At 41.9% G+C, this 18,581-nt stretch overlaps 1 protein-coding gene across 1 annotated transcript in view; it reads left to right on the forward strand.

The window, feature by feature from the left end:
* GTF2F2 (general transcription factor IIF subunit 2) overlaps window positions 1-18,581 on the forward strand; it is a 298,375-nt gene that overhangs the window by 17,947 nt on the left and 261,847 nt on the right. The window contains exon 5 of the mRNA XM_077297362.1: window positions 18,050-18,085. Coding sequence (XP_077153477.1) covers window positions 18,050-18,085 — 36 coding nt within the window. The remainder of the gene's footprint in view (window positions 1-18,049; window positions 18,086-18,581) is intronic.

The raw sequence follows: 18,581 nt of genomic DNA on the forward strand, positions 1-18,581 counted from the left end.
GGTAAAAGGCTAAATATTTCATTTGTAAAATTAGTATTTTGTTGGAGCTCTCTCATCATGGCAATGAAGTTTCCTGTGTGACCCCTGCACTATTCACTCTCTGTGGGACTGAGAGCGCTCGACTGTCTGCCAGTCCTATAGACAATGATTGGAGTGTTAGTCATGCATGCACCTCATTTCTCCATTCCCACATGGGACTTTATAACCTCTCTTTTCATGACTTGCATGGATCACAGCATTGGAATCCCTAGTGATCATGGCTTTATCATTTATCCAGAAGTAAAACTCTTTTGTAGGCTTATTCACATGACCTAAAGCGCCATCTTTTAAGGTTGGTGTTGTAACTGCAGTTCTTAGCCAAATGGTGTCAATTTCCTGACAGAACTAATAGGGTCACATATGCTGATTAGGCTGTTAGTTCAGGTCATGATGTATGTGGTTATGTCTGGAATTGCAGCCATAACACAGACCATAAGGCTACACTGTACACGCCAGTGTGTGGTCTGTTTTTTTTTTTTTCTTTGTTTTTTTTTTCTTTTTAATGGGCATAGATTCATTCATTGATCCATTGACACATCAGTTTAGGGCGCAGTCTGTTGGCCACATAACACGGATCATGGTCACAACGCAATGTTCGTACTGGCTGGCGGCTCTCCTGACTCAAGCATGACGGCATGTATTTCTATGCAGCTATCTCCAACTGGTCAGGAGAGCCGCGAGCCAGTCCATGCACTGCGATTCGATCATTGTCCGTGTTATACAACTACCTGACTGCTCCCTTAGAAACAGATCCATATATATGGTCCATGAGACAGAGCTTGTCCTATTCTCATCTGTTTTGCGGATCACACTCTGCTATTATTGTCTAAGGGAATCCATTTTTTTTTTTTTTAAGTGATCCATTTCTAAGAGTCGGTTGAGAAAAAAAAAAAAGGTCCTGCCGTCTACCTGCATCAGTTATTAAAAATGGAAAAGAATAATATAGACCCTTTTGAAGAAAAAGTGTAGAAACTGACGTGTGAATGTAGCCTTACATACAGTCACAATTCAGTCGTGTGAATTATCCCTTAGCATAGGGCAACATACTTCAGGGAATTCTCAACTGATAGATGGTGGATCTACCTCTTACAAGCTACAGCAGAAAGTACGGTATCTACATAGGGGGCTTTTTTCTAGGCAACTCGGCATGTTCATGTATCAAAGTAGACCGTTTTCTTTGCCCTGGCGGCTGCTTTGGAATCGACCACTTGCTGCCAGGTTCTCTTTACTGCTGATCACTTTCCGGCTCATCGGTAGGACACCTATGAAGCTTACTGTCGCCGTGTTATTCGCCAGATCCACAGAGAAGTTCCAGTCTGACTTTTGTAACTTTCACTACATATACTTTGCCTTCTGTGGTTTCCCACTGCTCTGACTGCTTATGTAATCCAGAATACAATTCATACCAAGTATAGATTATTAAAAAAAAAAAAGTAAAAGTCTCATAGAACGGAGAAGTATCGGTTAGTGTTAGACATTGTGGCCACATTACTGAAATTCTCACCAATGGCACTACACCACCGTGTGTGATGGCTTTAGGGAGGTTGTAGCACCTGATGATCATCTCTTCATCCCCTTCTCAAAAAAACAAAATGGAGTTTAGAATAAGTTAAAAGGTGCCGGAGTTTACAGTGCAATAAATTCAGGGTTTCAGAATACGTGGAGGCTTTTAGTGGAATTACATTTGCTTGTGGTTGTATTTAGAATTGCCCTAATAGGATTAGCTGTCTTCAAAGTAGCTGCTACTCAAGTGTTGCGAACCGCCTGTGCTTCATTGATGACATGAAAGGAGTTTTCTGCTTTCAACTTCTTTTTAACTAAATTGTTATACCCCTGCTAAAAATAATAAAATCAGCTTTTGCTCGTCTTTCTCAGGTCCACAATCGCCGGAGCAGAGATGCTCTTTGGATAAACTACATTTGTTATTTTCAGCCTTCTTGAGTAAATTGTCATACTGCTAGTAAACGAATCTCTCGTAGACTTGCATTGAGCGCTTGTGACTGTTACCTCTGATTTGCGCTCAGTCAGAAGTTGCGGTTACAAGATTGGGGCTGGAGCGGGAATGGAACACCTGAAGACGGTGACTTGAAAGTATAAGAATAGGGTCAATGAACTTAGATTAATGGCACCACTCCAGTGCTGAAAACAAAAATGCTGAAGTGGTGCTTTAAAGGGAACTTGGCAACTGGTACATGCTGCTCGATCCATCGGGAGCAAGTATCTGACAGTGGCTGCATGATTTCAGCCATATATGTTTAACTCTGTAAGTCTCCTGCATAGCAGGTCTCCCTATACTTGTAGGCACTCGCCTATCCGACTAGTCTGTGCAGCTCCGTCCCCGGCGGCTATGATGTTTTTCTCTGAATCACAGCAACATTTTGTAATTAAACATCTATGGCTGAAATCATGCAGCCAGTGTCTGATACATGCTGCCTGTGGATCAGGCAGCATGTGTCAGCTGTCAGGTTCCCTTTAAGAGGGTCCGTCTTATTTTACCACAAATTTATATTTTCTCTGCCATCTTACACAAGGCACGAGAGGGCTAGTTCTGGGACGTGGACAGAAAACCAGTGATGTCAAAAATGCAAATTCAGAAGAAGTTTGGTAAATGTTTTGGGCCACTCCCATGTTCGTTAACTATATAGTGTTATGTTTGTAGAAGATGAAAGCTTCTAATGGCCTCAGTAATACAGTCCAAGAGATGATCAAGTTGCACCCTTCTGTTGGAGCGAAAACTAGAGTCTCTGTTCTATTCCAAATTCAAGCTTGTCCATCCAACGAGAGCCATTTATGAGTATAATGATTTGGAATGTTAAGGGGTTGCACTTCCAAGCGCATACTGATTCTCACTCAAACCATCTTAAACCAGACATGGCTCTATTGCTCTATTCTGCCTAGGTAGGGTTCATGGCTTGGCGTTAGAGGGCAATGAAGCCGGATTTCTGACCCTAATCAATAAACTTCTGCAGCATTAAGTCTCATTTCCTCATGCAGATGATGGTTGACTCCCCATTACCACGCTGTCAATTTCCAGTGGAATCTTTAACCTCTAGAATATACAGGGGTTGGACAAAATATTGGAAACACCTAACGTTTTGGCATCATAATCTTCGAACATGTTATAAACATGCAAACCGTGACATATGGTAATGTTTTGTAGTTGATGATTTGTGTTATGTGATGTGTATGTAAATTAACTGTTTGTTTTGCATAATTGTAAGAACATTGATGAGAACCTGATACCAATGGCAGACCTCTCGGATTTTCAAAGAGGCCAAATTGTTGGTGCTCGTATGGCAGGCGCTAGTGTAACAGAAAGTGCCCGAATGCTTGGCGTGTCAAGAGGTACTGTCTCCAAAGTAATGACTGCGTTTGAAAGAGAAGGAAAAAATTTTCGCAGCAAAGCACAGGTCCGGCCGAAAGTCAAAGTTGACCGAGAGAGACCGTCGGACTCTAAAGCAAATTATGAGAGAGAATCACAAGACCACGGCTCCAAAAATCACTGCTGAGCTCAATGAACACCTACAGAAACCAGTTTCCACGAGAACTGTTCTTCGAGAGCTGCACAAATCTGGATTCCACGGAAGAGCTGCAATTTGAAAACCGCTGCTCTCAATGACAAATGTTTCCAAGCGTTTAGAGTGGTGTAGAAACCTCCAGAATTGGTCCCTCGAGCAATGGAAATATGTGATATTCTCAGACGAATAATCGTTTACCCCATTTCTGACCTCCGGCCGAGTGTGCGTTTGGAGACAGCCAAAAGAAGCATTCCATCCAGACTACCTTTCCCAACCGTAAAACATGGCGGAGGTTCTGTGATGATCTGAGGTGCTATTTCGTGGAGATCCGCTGGGCCAATGATATCCCTTCATGGAAGAATTAACAGCCAAGATTATTTAGGCATTTTGGGCGACCAAGTGCATCCAGTGGTTCAAGCACTGTTCCCGGAGGGGAACACCATCTTTCAGGATGATAATGCACCAATTCATACAGCTAGAATCGATAAAGCATGGCACGAGGAACATTCTAATGAAGTTGAGCATCTCATCTGGCCCCCACAATCCACAGACCTCAACATTATTGAGCATTTATGGTCGATTTTAGAGATTCAAGTTAGACGTCGATTTCTGCCGCCATCGTCGCTCAAAGAACTGGAGGGTGTTTTAACTGCAGAATGGGATAAAATTCCTTTGGAAACAATTCACACCTTGTATGAATCCGTACCTCGGAGAATTGAGGCTGTAATCACCACAAAAGGTGGACCTACACCAGATTAAACTAACTTTTGTTGATGTTTCCAGGTGTTTCCATTATTTTGTCCAACCCCTGTATATGCCACCTAAAAAAGCTAATACTCGAAGACTCCTATCTTAACACCTCCCCTTCCCCAAAAATGGATTTCATTTCAGTGGTTTCAGCCTCAGAAGACTGGCGATGATCAGGTGAGGATTAGGTATTTTGTTTTCTACACACTTGCTGTTTACATGACTCGTGGAGATATCTACTTCCACAAGAAACTGAATATTTCAATTATTCTCTTGCCATGAACTCTTGCTCCAGAATTGATTATTTCTTTAGTCCTAATCTGCAGGCTGAGAGTTGTATCAGTATATGACTTGCTGATTTCCTGCCATGTCTCTTTTCCCTTTTATTCCCATACTTAAGGATCTGTGCAGATGTTGCGGTTTTGTCATGTTTTTTTGCAGCACAGATTTGTCACAACACCTGAAGGAGCTCCTAGTATCAGCAAAGTGAATGAGATTCCTAAAGTCTCGTGCACACGTCGCTTATGTTTTTCTTGCAGATTTGCAGCTTGTCAGTGGGGAAAATGCATAAAAAATGCATTCAAATCAAATGCGTCAAATGTGTCAAAAAACGCATGTTTTATGCTGCATTTTCTTATGCCAACACATCAGTATTTGCAGCAGATATTTCTGTTACTGTTTGCTCCCAAAATGGATAGTGAGATATGGAGCCTGAAAGTCAAAGGTTCAAAACATTGTTACTTTTTTGGTTATCAGTGTACCATCTTAATATATTGTAACCTTGTTCATAGCACTGTGTACTTACAATTGCTAATTCTGCCTTTCTACCCACGTACCGTATATACTCGAGTATAAGCCGAGATTTTCAGCCCAAATTTTTGGGCTGAAAGTGCCCCTCTCGGCTTATACTCGAGTCACAGTCGGCGGCAGGGTCGGCGGGTGAGGGGCGCTGAGGCATACTTACCTGCTTCCGGGGCTCCTGGCGCTGTCCCTGCAGTCCCACGGTCTCCGGGTGCCACAGCTTTTCCCCTGTTCAGCGGTCACGTGGGACCGCTCATTAGAGAAATGAATATGGACTCCACTCCCATAGGGGTGGAGCCGCATATTCATTTCTCTAATGAGCGGTAACGGTGACCGCTGATAGAGGAAGAGGCTGCGGCACCGAAGACCAGCTGTCCGGGGGAAGGAGCGGGACGCCGGGAGCAGGTAAGTATGTCATATTCACCTGTCCGCGTTCCACACGCCGGGCGCCGCTCCATCTTCCCGGCATCTCTCCGCACTGACTGTGCAGGTCAGAGGGCGCGATGACGCATATAGTGTGCGCGTCGCCCTCTGCCTGATCAGTCAGTGCGGAGAGACGCTGGGACGGGATGCTGAGGAGCTGCAAGCAAGAGAGGTGAGTATGTCTTTTTTTTTTTTTTATTGCAGCAGCAGCAATGGCACAGCTTTCTATGGAGCATCTATGGGGCAATAATGAACGGTGCAGAGCACTATATGGCACAGCTATGGGGCAATAATGAACGGTGCAGAGCACTATATGGCACAGCTATGGGGCAATAATGAACGGTGTAGAGCACTATATGGCACAGCTATGGGGCAATAATGAACGGTGCAGAGCACTATATGGCACAGCTATGGGGCAATAATGAACGGTGCAGAGCACTATATGGCACAGCTATGGGGCCATAATGAACGGTATGGAGCATCCATTTTTATTTTTGAAATTCACCGGTAGCTACTGCATTTTCCACCCTAGGCTTATACTCGAGTCAATAAGTTTTCCCAGTTTTTTGTGGCAAAATTAGGGGGGTCGGCTTATACTCGGGTCGGCTTATACTCGAGTATATACGGTAATTATTATCTGTTCTCTACAGGAAGTCTATTGTCCTTTTATTTATCATTCCCCTCTTCAACCCCTGACTCAGCTGTTCAGCCCTTCCCCGCCATAGACTTTTGCAGTGATTCATGGCTTGTGCAGAGTAAAAAGGCAAAATGAGCAATTGTAATTACATAGTGCCATATAATATCATGATTGCAATATATTAAAAGATGATGATTTTGATGGGAATGTTTCTTTATTAATAATTGATATGGGAGACCACTAGTGCTGTTTTATGTATTAGAATACTATTGCATGTATTTTTTTTCCCCCTTAAGGAGGCAGTCCATTAAAAATACAAAAAAAACCCCATCAACCAGCCTTAGACCGTTCTATAGGTTTTTTTTCTAAACAACCCAACATCACTTAGTAAGAAGAGACGGCTATACCAGCAAAGTATATTCAATATACGGGCAGAAAGACAGGAATGCTTTTCTAGAAAGACTTGGGAGGTGGACCTTATACAGGGTTGGGAACAAAGCAGGTAGATTGATGGCCAATCCAACAAGGGAGAGATTCTCCCCCCAGGGTTAGTATAGATGAGGGACGATACATGCTAATCCTCGAATCTTTAAAAACATTTAGGAGGGTTCTATAAAACCTTACATGAGGATGTCTGAGAACTAACGATTTGTTAGACAAGGTAACTTTATCTAAATTGACAGATGCTAAGAGAGAGCAGTTACGGTAATTCAAAAGAGTTAATTTAAGTAATTTCTTGACGAAATTGTACAGGTTGTTGCGATTCATACTAATACTAAACATGTCTGTTATTACTGCTAAGGACGTGTATTTAAAAAAAAAATAAAATAAAATAAAATTGTTTTTGTACCTTTTTTTTTTTTTTTTTTTTTTTTTTTTAGTAATTTTATGGAAAACAAATCTGAGACTTTGTTTTTGAACTCATAATTTACTGTTATATTGAGAGAACTTTTAAGTTCTAGTACATTGTGCCGTAAAGAAGAATACCTTTTTATATCTTTAGCAAGAAAAAATCCTTGTATACATAACAGTTAGACCAAGTTTAGGCAAGTGCTGAACTTATGGAGCCAATCACTTATACAAATTGTGCAGCTCCATGTGCTTATCTGTTGAGTGGATAAGTGCAGGAGCTGCCAACTATTTACATGCACAAGCCTGATCTGTAGAGCAGACTAGCGCATGATGCAGTGATTATAAGGCATTTTATTTATCTTTTGTGTATAAGAAAATATTCCACCACATGATGTACTGTGATTGAGCCTGCATAAAACAACCTAATCTTAATTTGAGCCTCTCAACCCCCTCCCCACCCCCACAGGCCACTGTGCAGATGAGCTAGCTGTAATAGTGGTATGTTGGCAGCTGTCCATACATATAGTTTTGCTGCTTTAAATTACCTGCTTCTAACTAGGTGCTTTCCTGTAAGGCAACCGATACATTCTTTATATGACCCATTTTATATGTGTAATGTTACTTAAAGTAGAACATTCCCCCACTTCTATCCCCACTTGTCATGGCAATATTCACCTTGTAGAGGCATTCAGAGTATGTTTGTGCAGCACTTGGTGTTATCCATAAATGACATCCTGAGAATACACTACATACGGTTTGTGTGGCACTTGACACAACATTTAAGAGCATGAAATGTTCCTATTGAATAACATCAAGAAATGTTAAATATACTTAACAGAAAATGCACCAAAAATAAAACAAGCCAGCATTTCTTAACTTGGGCTAGGACTATATAGTGACGTGTTTCAAGACACTCAGATCGCACTGTCACGTGTCGCGCCGTCACGCGTCGCATCGTCACGCGTCGCATTGTCACTGCATCTAATGATTTCTTTTAGTGTCTCAGTGGGACCTGTGACTGGGACACAGTCACAAATATTATCCAATGTGTTGGATTTTCTGTTACAAAAATGTAATAAAAGAATACATAATCACACGCTCTAACCCCCGTAGCTTCAATTCTGTCCCCTCTGATGATCGGCGCTAGGAGAAGAGACATTCTGCACTTGGGTCACTGACTGCTGAGGCTTGTGATTGGTGGCAGGGGTCAGGTGACTGGAATGGAGACATCATTGGATGTGCTTTGGATGATGTCCCGTTCTAGTTACCCGACCACTGCCACCAAAAAAACTCAAACATTGATGAAAAAGTAAATAAGTACTGGGATTTCTGCAAAAAACAAAGCATAAAAAAACATAATTTGTGTGATGAACCTGCATCTTGCCACCCCCACCTGACGTCACAAGTATGTCAGAAGGACCACGTAATGGGGTCTTTCCCTTTCAACAACGTGATGTTCCGCACTCCCTGGGGACACGTAAGGTCAGCTTGGTTCAGTTTTACACGGACACCCCATGTCCACATATGCCTTGGGAGGTACGTGGAGTGAGAGGATGTGAACCACGCAGTCACAGACCTGGCACCACACTCGCCCATAACCCTGACAGGCTGAGAGGCCCCTTTCATTAGCACCAGTGAAACAGCACCTGGTCAGCTCAGTAGGACGGCCACCAGTTCCTCGTTAGATATAAGCCCGGTCTGTTAATATGATTATATCGGGCCAGAAACTAGCCCCGGTAGCATGGAAAGTTAAGCCAAGAAACGTATGTGTGAATCGAGTTAATAGCAGCCCAATGTTAAACTATATATTTATTTGCCTTAAGGGCACACAATACACTATGTACATGATGGTTATACATATACATTGGTCAGACATGCAAATAGTGGGAGTACAAAACATATAAGCAGATGGATTATGTCTATTACCGGATTGATGTTCGACCATGTGTGTGCTGGGCCGCAGGGCACATGGGCTGCCAGCTGGTTCCTAGGTCCTTCGCAGCACGTTACTCGGCGTGGCCCCCATCTTTTGAAGTGAACTGCAAGCATAACAGATAGAGACCACATGACCTTACACTAGCCTTTATCCCCTTTGGGCTGAACTGAAATCCCCTCTGCTTGTCTCTAGCAGCTAAAAACTCTGTTATAATTCATCCATTTCCTGTGTCGTTCCTTTAGTATAGTTTATTGTGTATCTGATTCTTTGGTCACTCCGGCAGTATCCTTCTCCGGGTCCATGTGATACCAGTCCTTGGCTCTAGTACAGCCAGTGCCTAAACCTAGTCTCCAGTCTGTCTGTAGCCGGTTACAGTACCAGTATTCGAAACCCGTGTGCCTCTGATTTATCCATGTATCCAGACTGTTAAACCAGTCTCCGAAGCAGCGCAATCTGAACTTAGCCAGAGTTCATGTCAGTGACGCTGCCCCCTGGGATCTGCCTAGGAGTGGTACCTGGGTGTTACCTGCAGCCAGTCTGTCTCCACCATCAGGAGCTCCAGTGAACACCAAGTAGCCGCTTAGCTGCACCCCTTCCTATGCTGCCCCGTCACTGTGGCACAGTGGATCCACAAATCCACGTGCGCCACCTGCTGGCGTGACACTTTTTATGAAAATTGAATGGTTTAATTCAAAATTACAACTCACCCCGCAGATAAACAAACCCCCATACTGCTATGTTGAAGGGGGAGAAAAAAAATATGACTCTTGGAACAAGGGGAGAAAACCTAAAGTACAAAAACTAGTCCAGTCAGGAAGGTGTTAATACTACAGTTTAGTTTATCACCTTTTCTGCTCCTCTACTCCCATTGGTCTATTATAAAGCTAGTTAGTACTGAGATGAGGAACCACATTGCTTTGTTCAGATTGTTGTGTAGATAACTCTTACCTAATGTAAGGTCGTTAATTTCCTGAAGTACTTAAATCCTGATGACACCGATTGTCTAGTGTTGGAATGTGATACCCCCCCCTGCCATCAATTTATTCATAGATGTCTAATTGTACAACTCTTCGATGTGCTGTTCCTAAGATATGACCCAACTCTGTGGGTTCATGGAGAATACAGGTATTTACTAAATAAGACTGTAGAAAGATGCACTTTAATTAACTTCTGTTAGTGATGTAGATTTTATATTTTAAGCCAAATTAGACATTGAAGCCTTGCTCAGATTGTGAAGACTAAAGCTGAATAATTAGCTGTTAATCTGTATACTGTGTTATGACATTAGTGCAACCTCTGCTTAAATAAAGAACAGACTGTTTACGTTTTTATCTTATTTGTAATTCCACTGATGTTTAAGAGCAATTACTACTTGACATTTTGCACAAGTCATTTGTTTATTCTGCTTTAAGTGAGGACTAAACTTCGAATTGAATAATAGAGGTAAGCAAAAGATAAAGTTGCTGTCACTGTTTTGTCAGTAGAGTTTCTAAAACATTGTAGCGAATACAGGGTTTTGACAACTATCTGGTTAATGCAAGAAAATAAAGAGACTTCCATTTTCTTGTTGATAATCTTGCCTTTGTGAAACCGGCTCACCGGGTATGGGGGGGCTGTTACAGGAGGTTTGTAGAGATAAAAGGGGGAGACAAGCTCACATAGGGTGACATTGAAAGATGCAGATGAGAAGGGAGTAATGGAGGTAGCACTCCAATGCAGTCCTGTCGGCAAATGGAGGTTAAAGGGGTATTCCCATCTCCAAAATCATATCCCAATATGTAGTAGGTGTAATAATAATATTAGTAGCAAATATTTCCAATTAGAAATGTAGCAGAGTTTTTATTTATTTATTTGCTTTGTCTGTTTCCTCATGTGCAGGCATTGTAGGACCTTAGGTACCCATGGTTACGACCACTGATATAGTAGCTGCTTGTTGCTAGTGGTCGTAACCATGGATACCTAAGGTCCTGCATTGCCTGCACATGAGGAAAGAGAGAAACCAACCAACCTACCTATGGATAACCAGAGAAACACCACGCAGGAAATGTATTATATAAAATGCCTTTATTTAATATTAATAGAGGCAAATAAAACAATAAAAACAATATAACTGCACTTAACAGGACTACACATTTTTTTAATTGCACATTATTTGTTTTCTCACTATGAGGGATTGAATACTGAAATATAGGGTCTGCCACTACCATTCGTCCTATTGGAATAATTATATGTGATAATTGTAAATTCTGTGGAAGCATGGTTGAAGAGCAATGTCTGACTTTCATTTGTTCATTTTCATAGATTTTTTTATTTCTTACTTTTGTCAGATTCAAGTTATTTCTGTGACCATTGTGGGTTTTTCTGTCATTAAACGAGGGGTACCAACAATTTTACCACGTGTGTATTTGAGTCCGGCTGAGTTTGGGTCAGGAGACCCACAACTGGTCTGTATATCATGCCCTGTAGTAGGTAAGCAAAATCGGCCAAAACCAGGAGTGGAACAATCCAAGGAAAAGTATAATAGAAACACGTCACCACTAGTGTTGAGCGATACCGTCCGATACTTGAAAGTATCTGTATCGGAAAGTATCGGCCGATACCGGCAAAGTATCGGATCCAATCCGATACCGATACCCGATACCAATACAAGTCAATGGGACTCAAGTATCGGACGGTATCCCTGATGGTTCCCAGGGTCTGAAGGAGAGGAAACTCTCCTTCAGGCCCTGGGATCCATATTAATGTGTAAAAGAAAGAATTAAAATAAAAAATATTGCTATACTCACCTCTCCGACGCAGCCTGGACCTCAGCGAGGGAACCGGCAGCGTTGTTTGCTTAAAATTCGCGCGTTTACTTCCTTACTTGAAGTCCCGGCTTGTGATTGGTCGCGTGCCGCCCATGTGGCCGCGACGCGACCAATCACAGCAAGCCGTGACGTAATTTTAGGTCCTTCAGGATTTTAAAATTACGTTCTGGCTTGTGATTGGTCGCGTCGCGGTCACATGGGCGACGCGACCAATCACAAGCCGTGACGTCACGGGAGGCTGGACACGCGCGCATTTTAAAATGCGCGCTTGTCCTGCCTCCCGTGACGTCCCAGCTTGTGATTGGTCGCGTCGCCCATGTGGCCGCGACGCGACCAATCACAGCAAGACGTGACGTAATTTTAGGTCCTTCAGGATTTTAAAATTACGTTCTGGCATGTGATTGGTCGCGTCGCGGTCACATGGGCGGCACGCGACCAATCACAAGCCGGGACTTCAAGTAAGGAAGTAAACGCGCGAATTTTAAGCAAACAACGCTGCCGGTTCCCTCGCTGAGGTCCAGGCTGCGTCGGAGAGGTGAGTATAGCAATATTTTTTATTTTAATTCTCTCTTTTACACATTATTACATTAATGTTGTTTCGATACCGATACCCGATACCACAAAAGTATCGGATCTCGGTATCGGAATTCCGATACCCGCAAGTATCGGCTGATACCCGATACTTGCGGTATCGGAATGCTCAACACTAGTCACCACTTCTGTATTTATCACCCACTCCTGGTTTTGGCTTACAGATACTGAGGTAAAATACTGACCAAATACTGATCGTGTGAACGAGGCCTGAGGTTCATGATACATGGATGTGTGAAATTGACCTAAGATTATTATACTTGGGAAGTGTGTGAACTGGAGGGGGGGAGGGCGTGGTTTGCGGGGGACAGGAGCGGACACAATTCTGTATAGCTTCTGAAAATCCCCTATTTTGAGCTACCTTAACTTACACAAACGTGGAATATTTGGCCCAAAATACTGTGGGAACATGCAAGGACTGGGATATAAAAAAAGAATATAGGTCCGTTCACAATAATCAAGATCCCGGCTGAAGCCTGAAGGAATCGGGACTTAAAAGAACACAGCTGACCGGTCAGACACCTGCAAAAAAAATTACCGCAGCTCCTGTGCCAAACAACAGAGACCCAGAGAGATGCCAGGGGTCTGTGGAGGACTTTGATGCTGGGACGTGGCGGAAGAATACAAAAGGCGGACTTTCCACTAGAAAGAAACCTTAGGCAGGGATTCCTGATTCTGACACCGCTCCGGTTCTAGATGGAGGCGATCCGGGAGAACGCAGGGGGACCGCGACGATACACGATGCCGAAAAGCTGCAGAGAGGATCACCGGCTTTGAAGATACAGGACCGCGGATGGATCTCCTCGGCGCTCTGAGAGCCAGGAAGTGGACTCTGACATGACGCGCCGGTGTTTGTGCCGGCGGGAGGTGGCAGTGGGGAGACTCTGATGAAGACAGACTGGGATGCGGTGAGTCAGGGAGCTGTAACGCAGCATGGGAAGATGGATTCCTCGGCGGAACATACCGCCCTCACTGCAGCCCCGGCACCAGATGACAAGTATATAGCGGCGGTGTCTGAGACTCCGTCGCCGCCGATCAGCCACATTGAAGGGGAGCGATCATCCCCAGAGCCGGAGATGCCACTCAGTACCCAGATTGAACATCGGAACCTGAGAGAGGATTCCCTTTTGTGTAGTGGGATATCCCCTCCAGCCATGAAGCTATTAGAGAGACAAATTGATATACAGTCTCAGCGCTTCATTAAGCCCTGTATCTTTTATTTTGTTGACAAGGTTGAATCTTTTATTAATGAAAGATTTGAGCAGTTCTCTATTAAAATTCACTCTGGTCTCTCTATTGGAAACCTATCCAATGACATCATATGCAGTGATAATGATATGAAGCTGAATGACATAGTGCATTTTTCTCATTCAGATTCTGATGCTTTTAATTCACAAAAAGAAGTGGAGAATTTTGACTTTGATAATTCTGCTGGTACTTCAACTTCCTCTGACCTGGACGAAAATGATTTGTCTAATGATTTTGACTCTGAGGAAATCACCTCTTCACATCTGTACTCGGAAGGGTCCATTGACTCCGGAAAATCAATCTATTCAGGAAAAATCTCAAACAATAGTAATTTTAAACAGGAGCAACTTTACACTGAGGCTAGTGATTATTCACTTTTATTCACCAGAATTGATAATATATCTGCTTCATCAAACTCCCCCTCTGAATTCTTAATGATGAATATATGCAAGGCCCTATTAACATCAATTGACACTATAGGAAACAAATATATGAATGCGGGGAATGTAAGTGATTTGTTGGATACTAGCTTGCAGAAACCCAATTCTCCACAGCCTAATGAGCTCAAAGATACCAAGATCTTCTCTAAGAGACTTCTCAAAGAAATATTGTCACTATTACCCAAATACACTGCTTCTAACTCGTTTGTTGCTCCGATTTCGTTCCCACATACACTCAGGAACCCGAATACTAGCGCAAAAAATCTCGAAACCCCATTATTTATTAATCCCCAAGATTTATCTGTCTACTCAAATTCTCTAAAACAAATTCAAAAAGACATCTCGTCTTTTAAAGCTTCTCTTGCCAGCTACGAGGACACAAAGGGGGAAAACCATCTCAAAGTTAGAGGTATCCCAGATTCAATCCACCCCTCTCAACTGGAAAAATACTTTAAAAAGTGATTTCTCATATTCTTCCTAAAATTAAAACAAAAAATTTGATAGAAAAATCTTTCAGAATCCCCAAACCGAACTTTCTCCCACCAGATGCAACAGGAGATGTGATTATGTCGTTTCGATCAACTTGGATAAGAAACAAATTACTGGCGCTAACAAAGGACTCTAACAAAAAACTCCCCGCTCTTTACAATGTCATAACTTTGTTCAAGGACTTGTCATAGACCATGATGCAATTGAGAAAATCTTTCCATCAAGTCACTTGGGAACTCCTTCTTGCCAAAATAATATATCTCTTCTCCAGAGGAAGGTATTGATTTTTTGAGACATTGGTTTGAAACCCTAATCTCCATCTCTCGACTTCTCATCTCGAACATTGGAATAAGATCTTCTGCGGCCTCTCCTGAATTTCCATCTCTATTTGTGTGCAACATTGTTTCCACCTGACAGTTCCTTCTGGTGCCTCCTCTTTGGTCACACCGGATACATATCTTACTTGAAAAAGTTATAGAATTCCACTTGACTTACTTACCAAAATTGAACCGACATTGCCCTCCAATCGGTCTTAGGGTCACTTAGGGTGATCTCGGACCGGACAGGTTTTTCATATTTTACAGATTTTTAGGTTGTGGAGCGTACATTTAGTAACTTATCTTGGCGATATATGTTTATTTCTGGCTGTATGTATACCTGTCTCTTTTCCTTCCCTTTCCCCATATTGTATGGGGTCTTCTCTTTTCCCCTTCCCTGTTATCCCTTATCTTCCCTTAATTTTTATTAGCTTTTAAACATAATTTGAAAAAGAGAAACGTGTGAACTCTGTCTCGGTACGATTATTTTGTTATAGACTATGCAGATCTGAACTGCTTGCTTATGTGCAGCCTCCTAAACATTTATTGTGGCTCGTACATGGATGGTGTGATCGTTACCAGAAACTACGATTCATTTTAGTTACATATTTGTTTGGCTAATCGGCAATAATCTTCATCTTAAAATTCACTTGTTCCAGTTAATAGAAGGAATCGCTGTTAAATGATCACATTTGACATATGTCGGCAAACACTTGCGTTAAGGTGCTTTTTACCTGAAGGTTTTAGATTACTGCTATTTTATGACAAATTACTGTTATGAAAAACTGCAGCTTCTTTCTCTGTCTTTTGATTACATCTTAAAAATGAAATGTTTAACAATTCATTCTTGGCAAAGGGTGGAGAGAAACTTAAGAATAGGGAAATCTGGAAGTGGAGCGCTGATTGCCAGAGTGCTCATTTCCTTTTACTCATGCTGAGTCATTTTTGGTTGGGGTTGTTAGGACAGAAATCAGAGCCACTGTATTCATCATAGATGTGCCGTATTTGTAGAAAATTCTTGCTAATTATTGACGTTGCATCACGGTAAGGTGTGTCTGGGGGGGTCTTGCTGGCCTAACTGTGCTCCCTGGTAAAAAAATATATGCAAATTAGCGCTCTTTCAGAAGAAAGCAAGCAATCTATAGTGCCACCTAGTGGTGGCTACCCTTATGGTCAATATTTATCATTTTAACAATCCTTCAAAATGATTAAGGATATACACCAAATCAGAGTCTTCTCCAAAAGAGACGCCCATCTGCAGACAGGTATATCACAGTTTTTGCCCTGGATCTTGACTTATAGGGCAGTGATTCTATAATGGAAGTCTTCAAACAGAGGCTGGACAGACATCTGGCTGAGATAGTTTAGTGAATCCTGCATTGAGCAGGGGGTTGGACATGACCCTGGAGGTCCCCTCCAACTCTAACATTGTATATAGAGCTTTGTTTCTTTTTAGAGGAGAGCTAATTTGCATACCTCCGCAATGAGAAACACTCCCAAGACCCACATGAGACTTCTCTGCCAGCCCACCATTACATATCTCTGCGCTGATGAGACTCTGGTTTGGCCTGTATTCTTAGTTGTTGGACCCTATGAAAGGGTTGGTCATGTACGTAAAATGTATCTTCGTGCTAAGAGGTAGCGCTAAAGATACTTTCATCTGAAAGAGTGATAATTTGCATTAATTAAAATGCACAAAGTCTAGTGTAGTGTTCGTTATGTGAGTGAATTTATACTTGTCATTTCTTGTCCGTCAGTCAGTGTTATGGATGACAACTGGCTATGCCACCAATAGTCCACATTAATTGATTTGCCATAGTGAGCTATAGAACAAAAGTATATACGGTATATGAAGTCCTATTTTTCTTTCATTTTTCAGTTATGGGAAAGATATCCTGAAGCCTCCTAAGAGGCTAAGCACCTCCACCTGTTTTCTTTTCTTTCAAAAATGCACTCAAAAACAGATTTACGTACTCGGCACTAGACGATGCTACAGAAATTAGGATAGACAAAAAAAGAAATATTTTGTACTTGCATTACTTTTTTTTAAATAGTTTGTGTGCTGTGATTTAGCTTTATTAACTTGTGTTTTTTTCGGTGGGTTAGGAGGGAAAGTACGGTATCTTGCTGCTTGCTGGGTTTCTGGCTGCAGAGACCACTAGTGATGCTGTGATCAGGGTTCTGCTGCAGATTGCAGGGGACCTCACTGCTTGGGCCGCCAGCTGTATTTTGACAGCTGCCGGCCCATTAGTTTCTTCTTGCTCTGGGAGCATGGGCACACAGTGTTCACTACTGAGCGCGGAGGCGCGGGCAATAAAAGCTAGTGTCAGTATCAGGACGTACTTTGTGGGTGGAGTATAGCCTCCAAAGGGTAGTATAAATATCCAAATGGCCCTTGGCAAGAACAGAGATTTCACACCCCTGCTTTAAAGGGGAGCTATTATCAAAAATGGTCTAGAGTTTAAATCAAATTTTTGCGTTAAAATGCATTTTTTTGTTAATCTTTAGAAATGTGGTGTTTTTGTTTCATACTTATCAGAATCTGTATTAAAAATATAAAAATACAAATAGAAAAATAGAAATCCTGCTATTTTTACAGTGGCAATTTGGGGCTTTTTAGATTCTAACTATCTCTGATGTTTCAGGAAACAATACATGTGCATTGCAACAATCATCAAACACAACTCAAATCTTTTATATTGAAGTATGTAATGAGCCTGTGCAAAGGTCTTTGGGAAGGAAGGAGCAGGGTCAGCAGTGCCATCACCTATTGTGATTTGATGGATCCTTTGTCATCAGAACTGTAAAGGAAGGAGACTTGCTGTATTGTGATCCTACCTCAGTGACCAGAGTGAAAATACGCACGCACGCACGCACGCACGCACGCACGCACACACACACACACACACACACACACACACACACACACACACTATACTAGTGCCTATTATATTATATATTAGTGCCTGTTTTCTTTTCATATCAGGACCTTTAATAAATAGAAAAACTATATAAAAACTTTTTTATATGATATATATTTTATTATTAGGATTATTCTTTTATTAAAGGTTGTGATATGAAAAAAAAAAGCATAGCATAATACGTATCGCAAAAACCTGATTTAAGTAGGTCATTTTCTAGTGATGTCTTCCCTTTGGGCTATTTGTCTTTTTCTTATGTAAAATGTACTGTTTGTTCTTCTAGGTCCATCTGATGAAAAACTTGAGAACCGGACGACTGGTGAGCATCTTATTCCTTAATTTATACTAGTGTCGGATGGTATTAACTGAGATGAGTGCGGGTTAATTGAAAGATGACTTTATAACACCTTCCTCCGATTACACTTTTGATTAGCATGAAGTGGTCTGGTGAAAACTTGATGACCGTGTTGAATGCATTAATTCCATTTTGCATGGAGTCTTGTTCATGACAGAAACCTGTGTAAAAATGCTGTGTTTGATCCAGCTGCTAATACATTAATTTGTGTAGGGATTTCAAGTTACCGTAATTGTTTGGATAGCTATTGTCCAAGCAATTGTGCTCAGCCTAGCAAAAGAATGATCTGCAGCATCTGATGAGCTGATCAGAGAAGTTGGAGCATTGATAGATCTTGTAGACTTTTGGACTGATGTGTGCAAGATAGTCTCTGGATTTCTTTCATCAGCTGAATTACAGTCTACCTGGTCCCACATTTTCATATCCCTCCGTTACTATTATTCACCATACCAGAGGTGCC

The sequence above is a fragment of the Ranitomeya variabilis genome, chromosome 3 (assembly GCF_051348905.1).
Source record: "Ranitomeya variabilis isolate aRanVar5 chromosome 3, aRanVar5.hap1, whole genome shotgun sequence".
NCBI lineage: Eukaryota > Metazoa > Chordata > Amphibia > Anura > Dendrobatidae > Ranitomeya > Ranitomeya variabilis.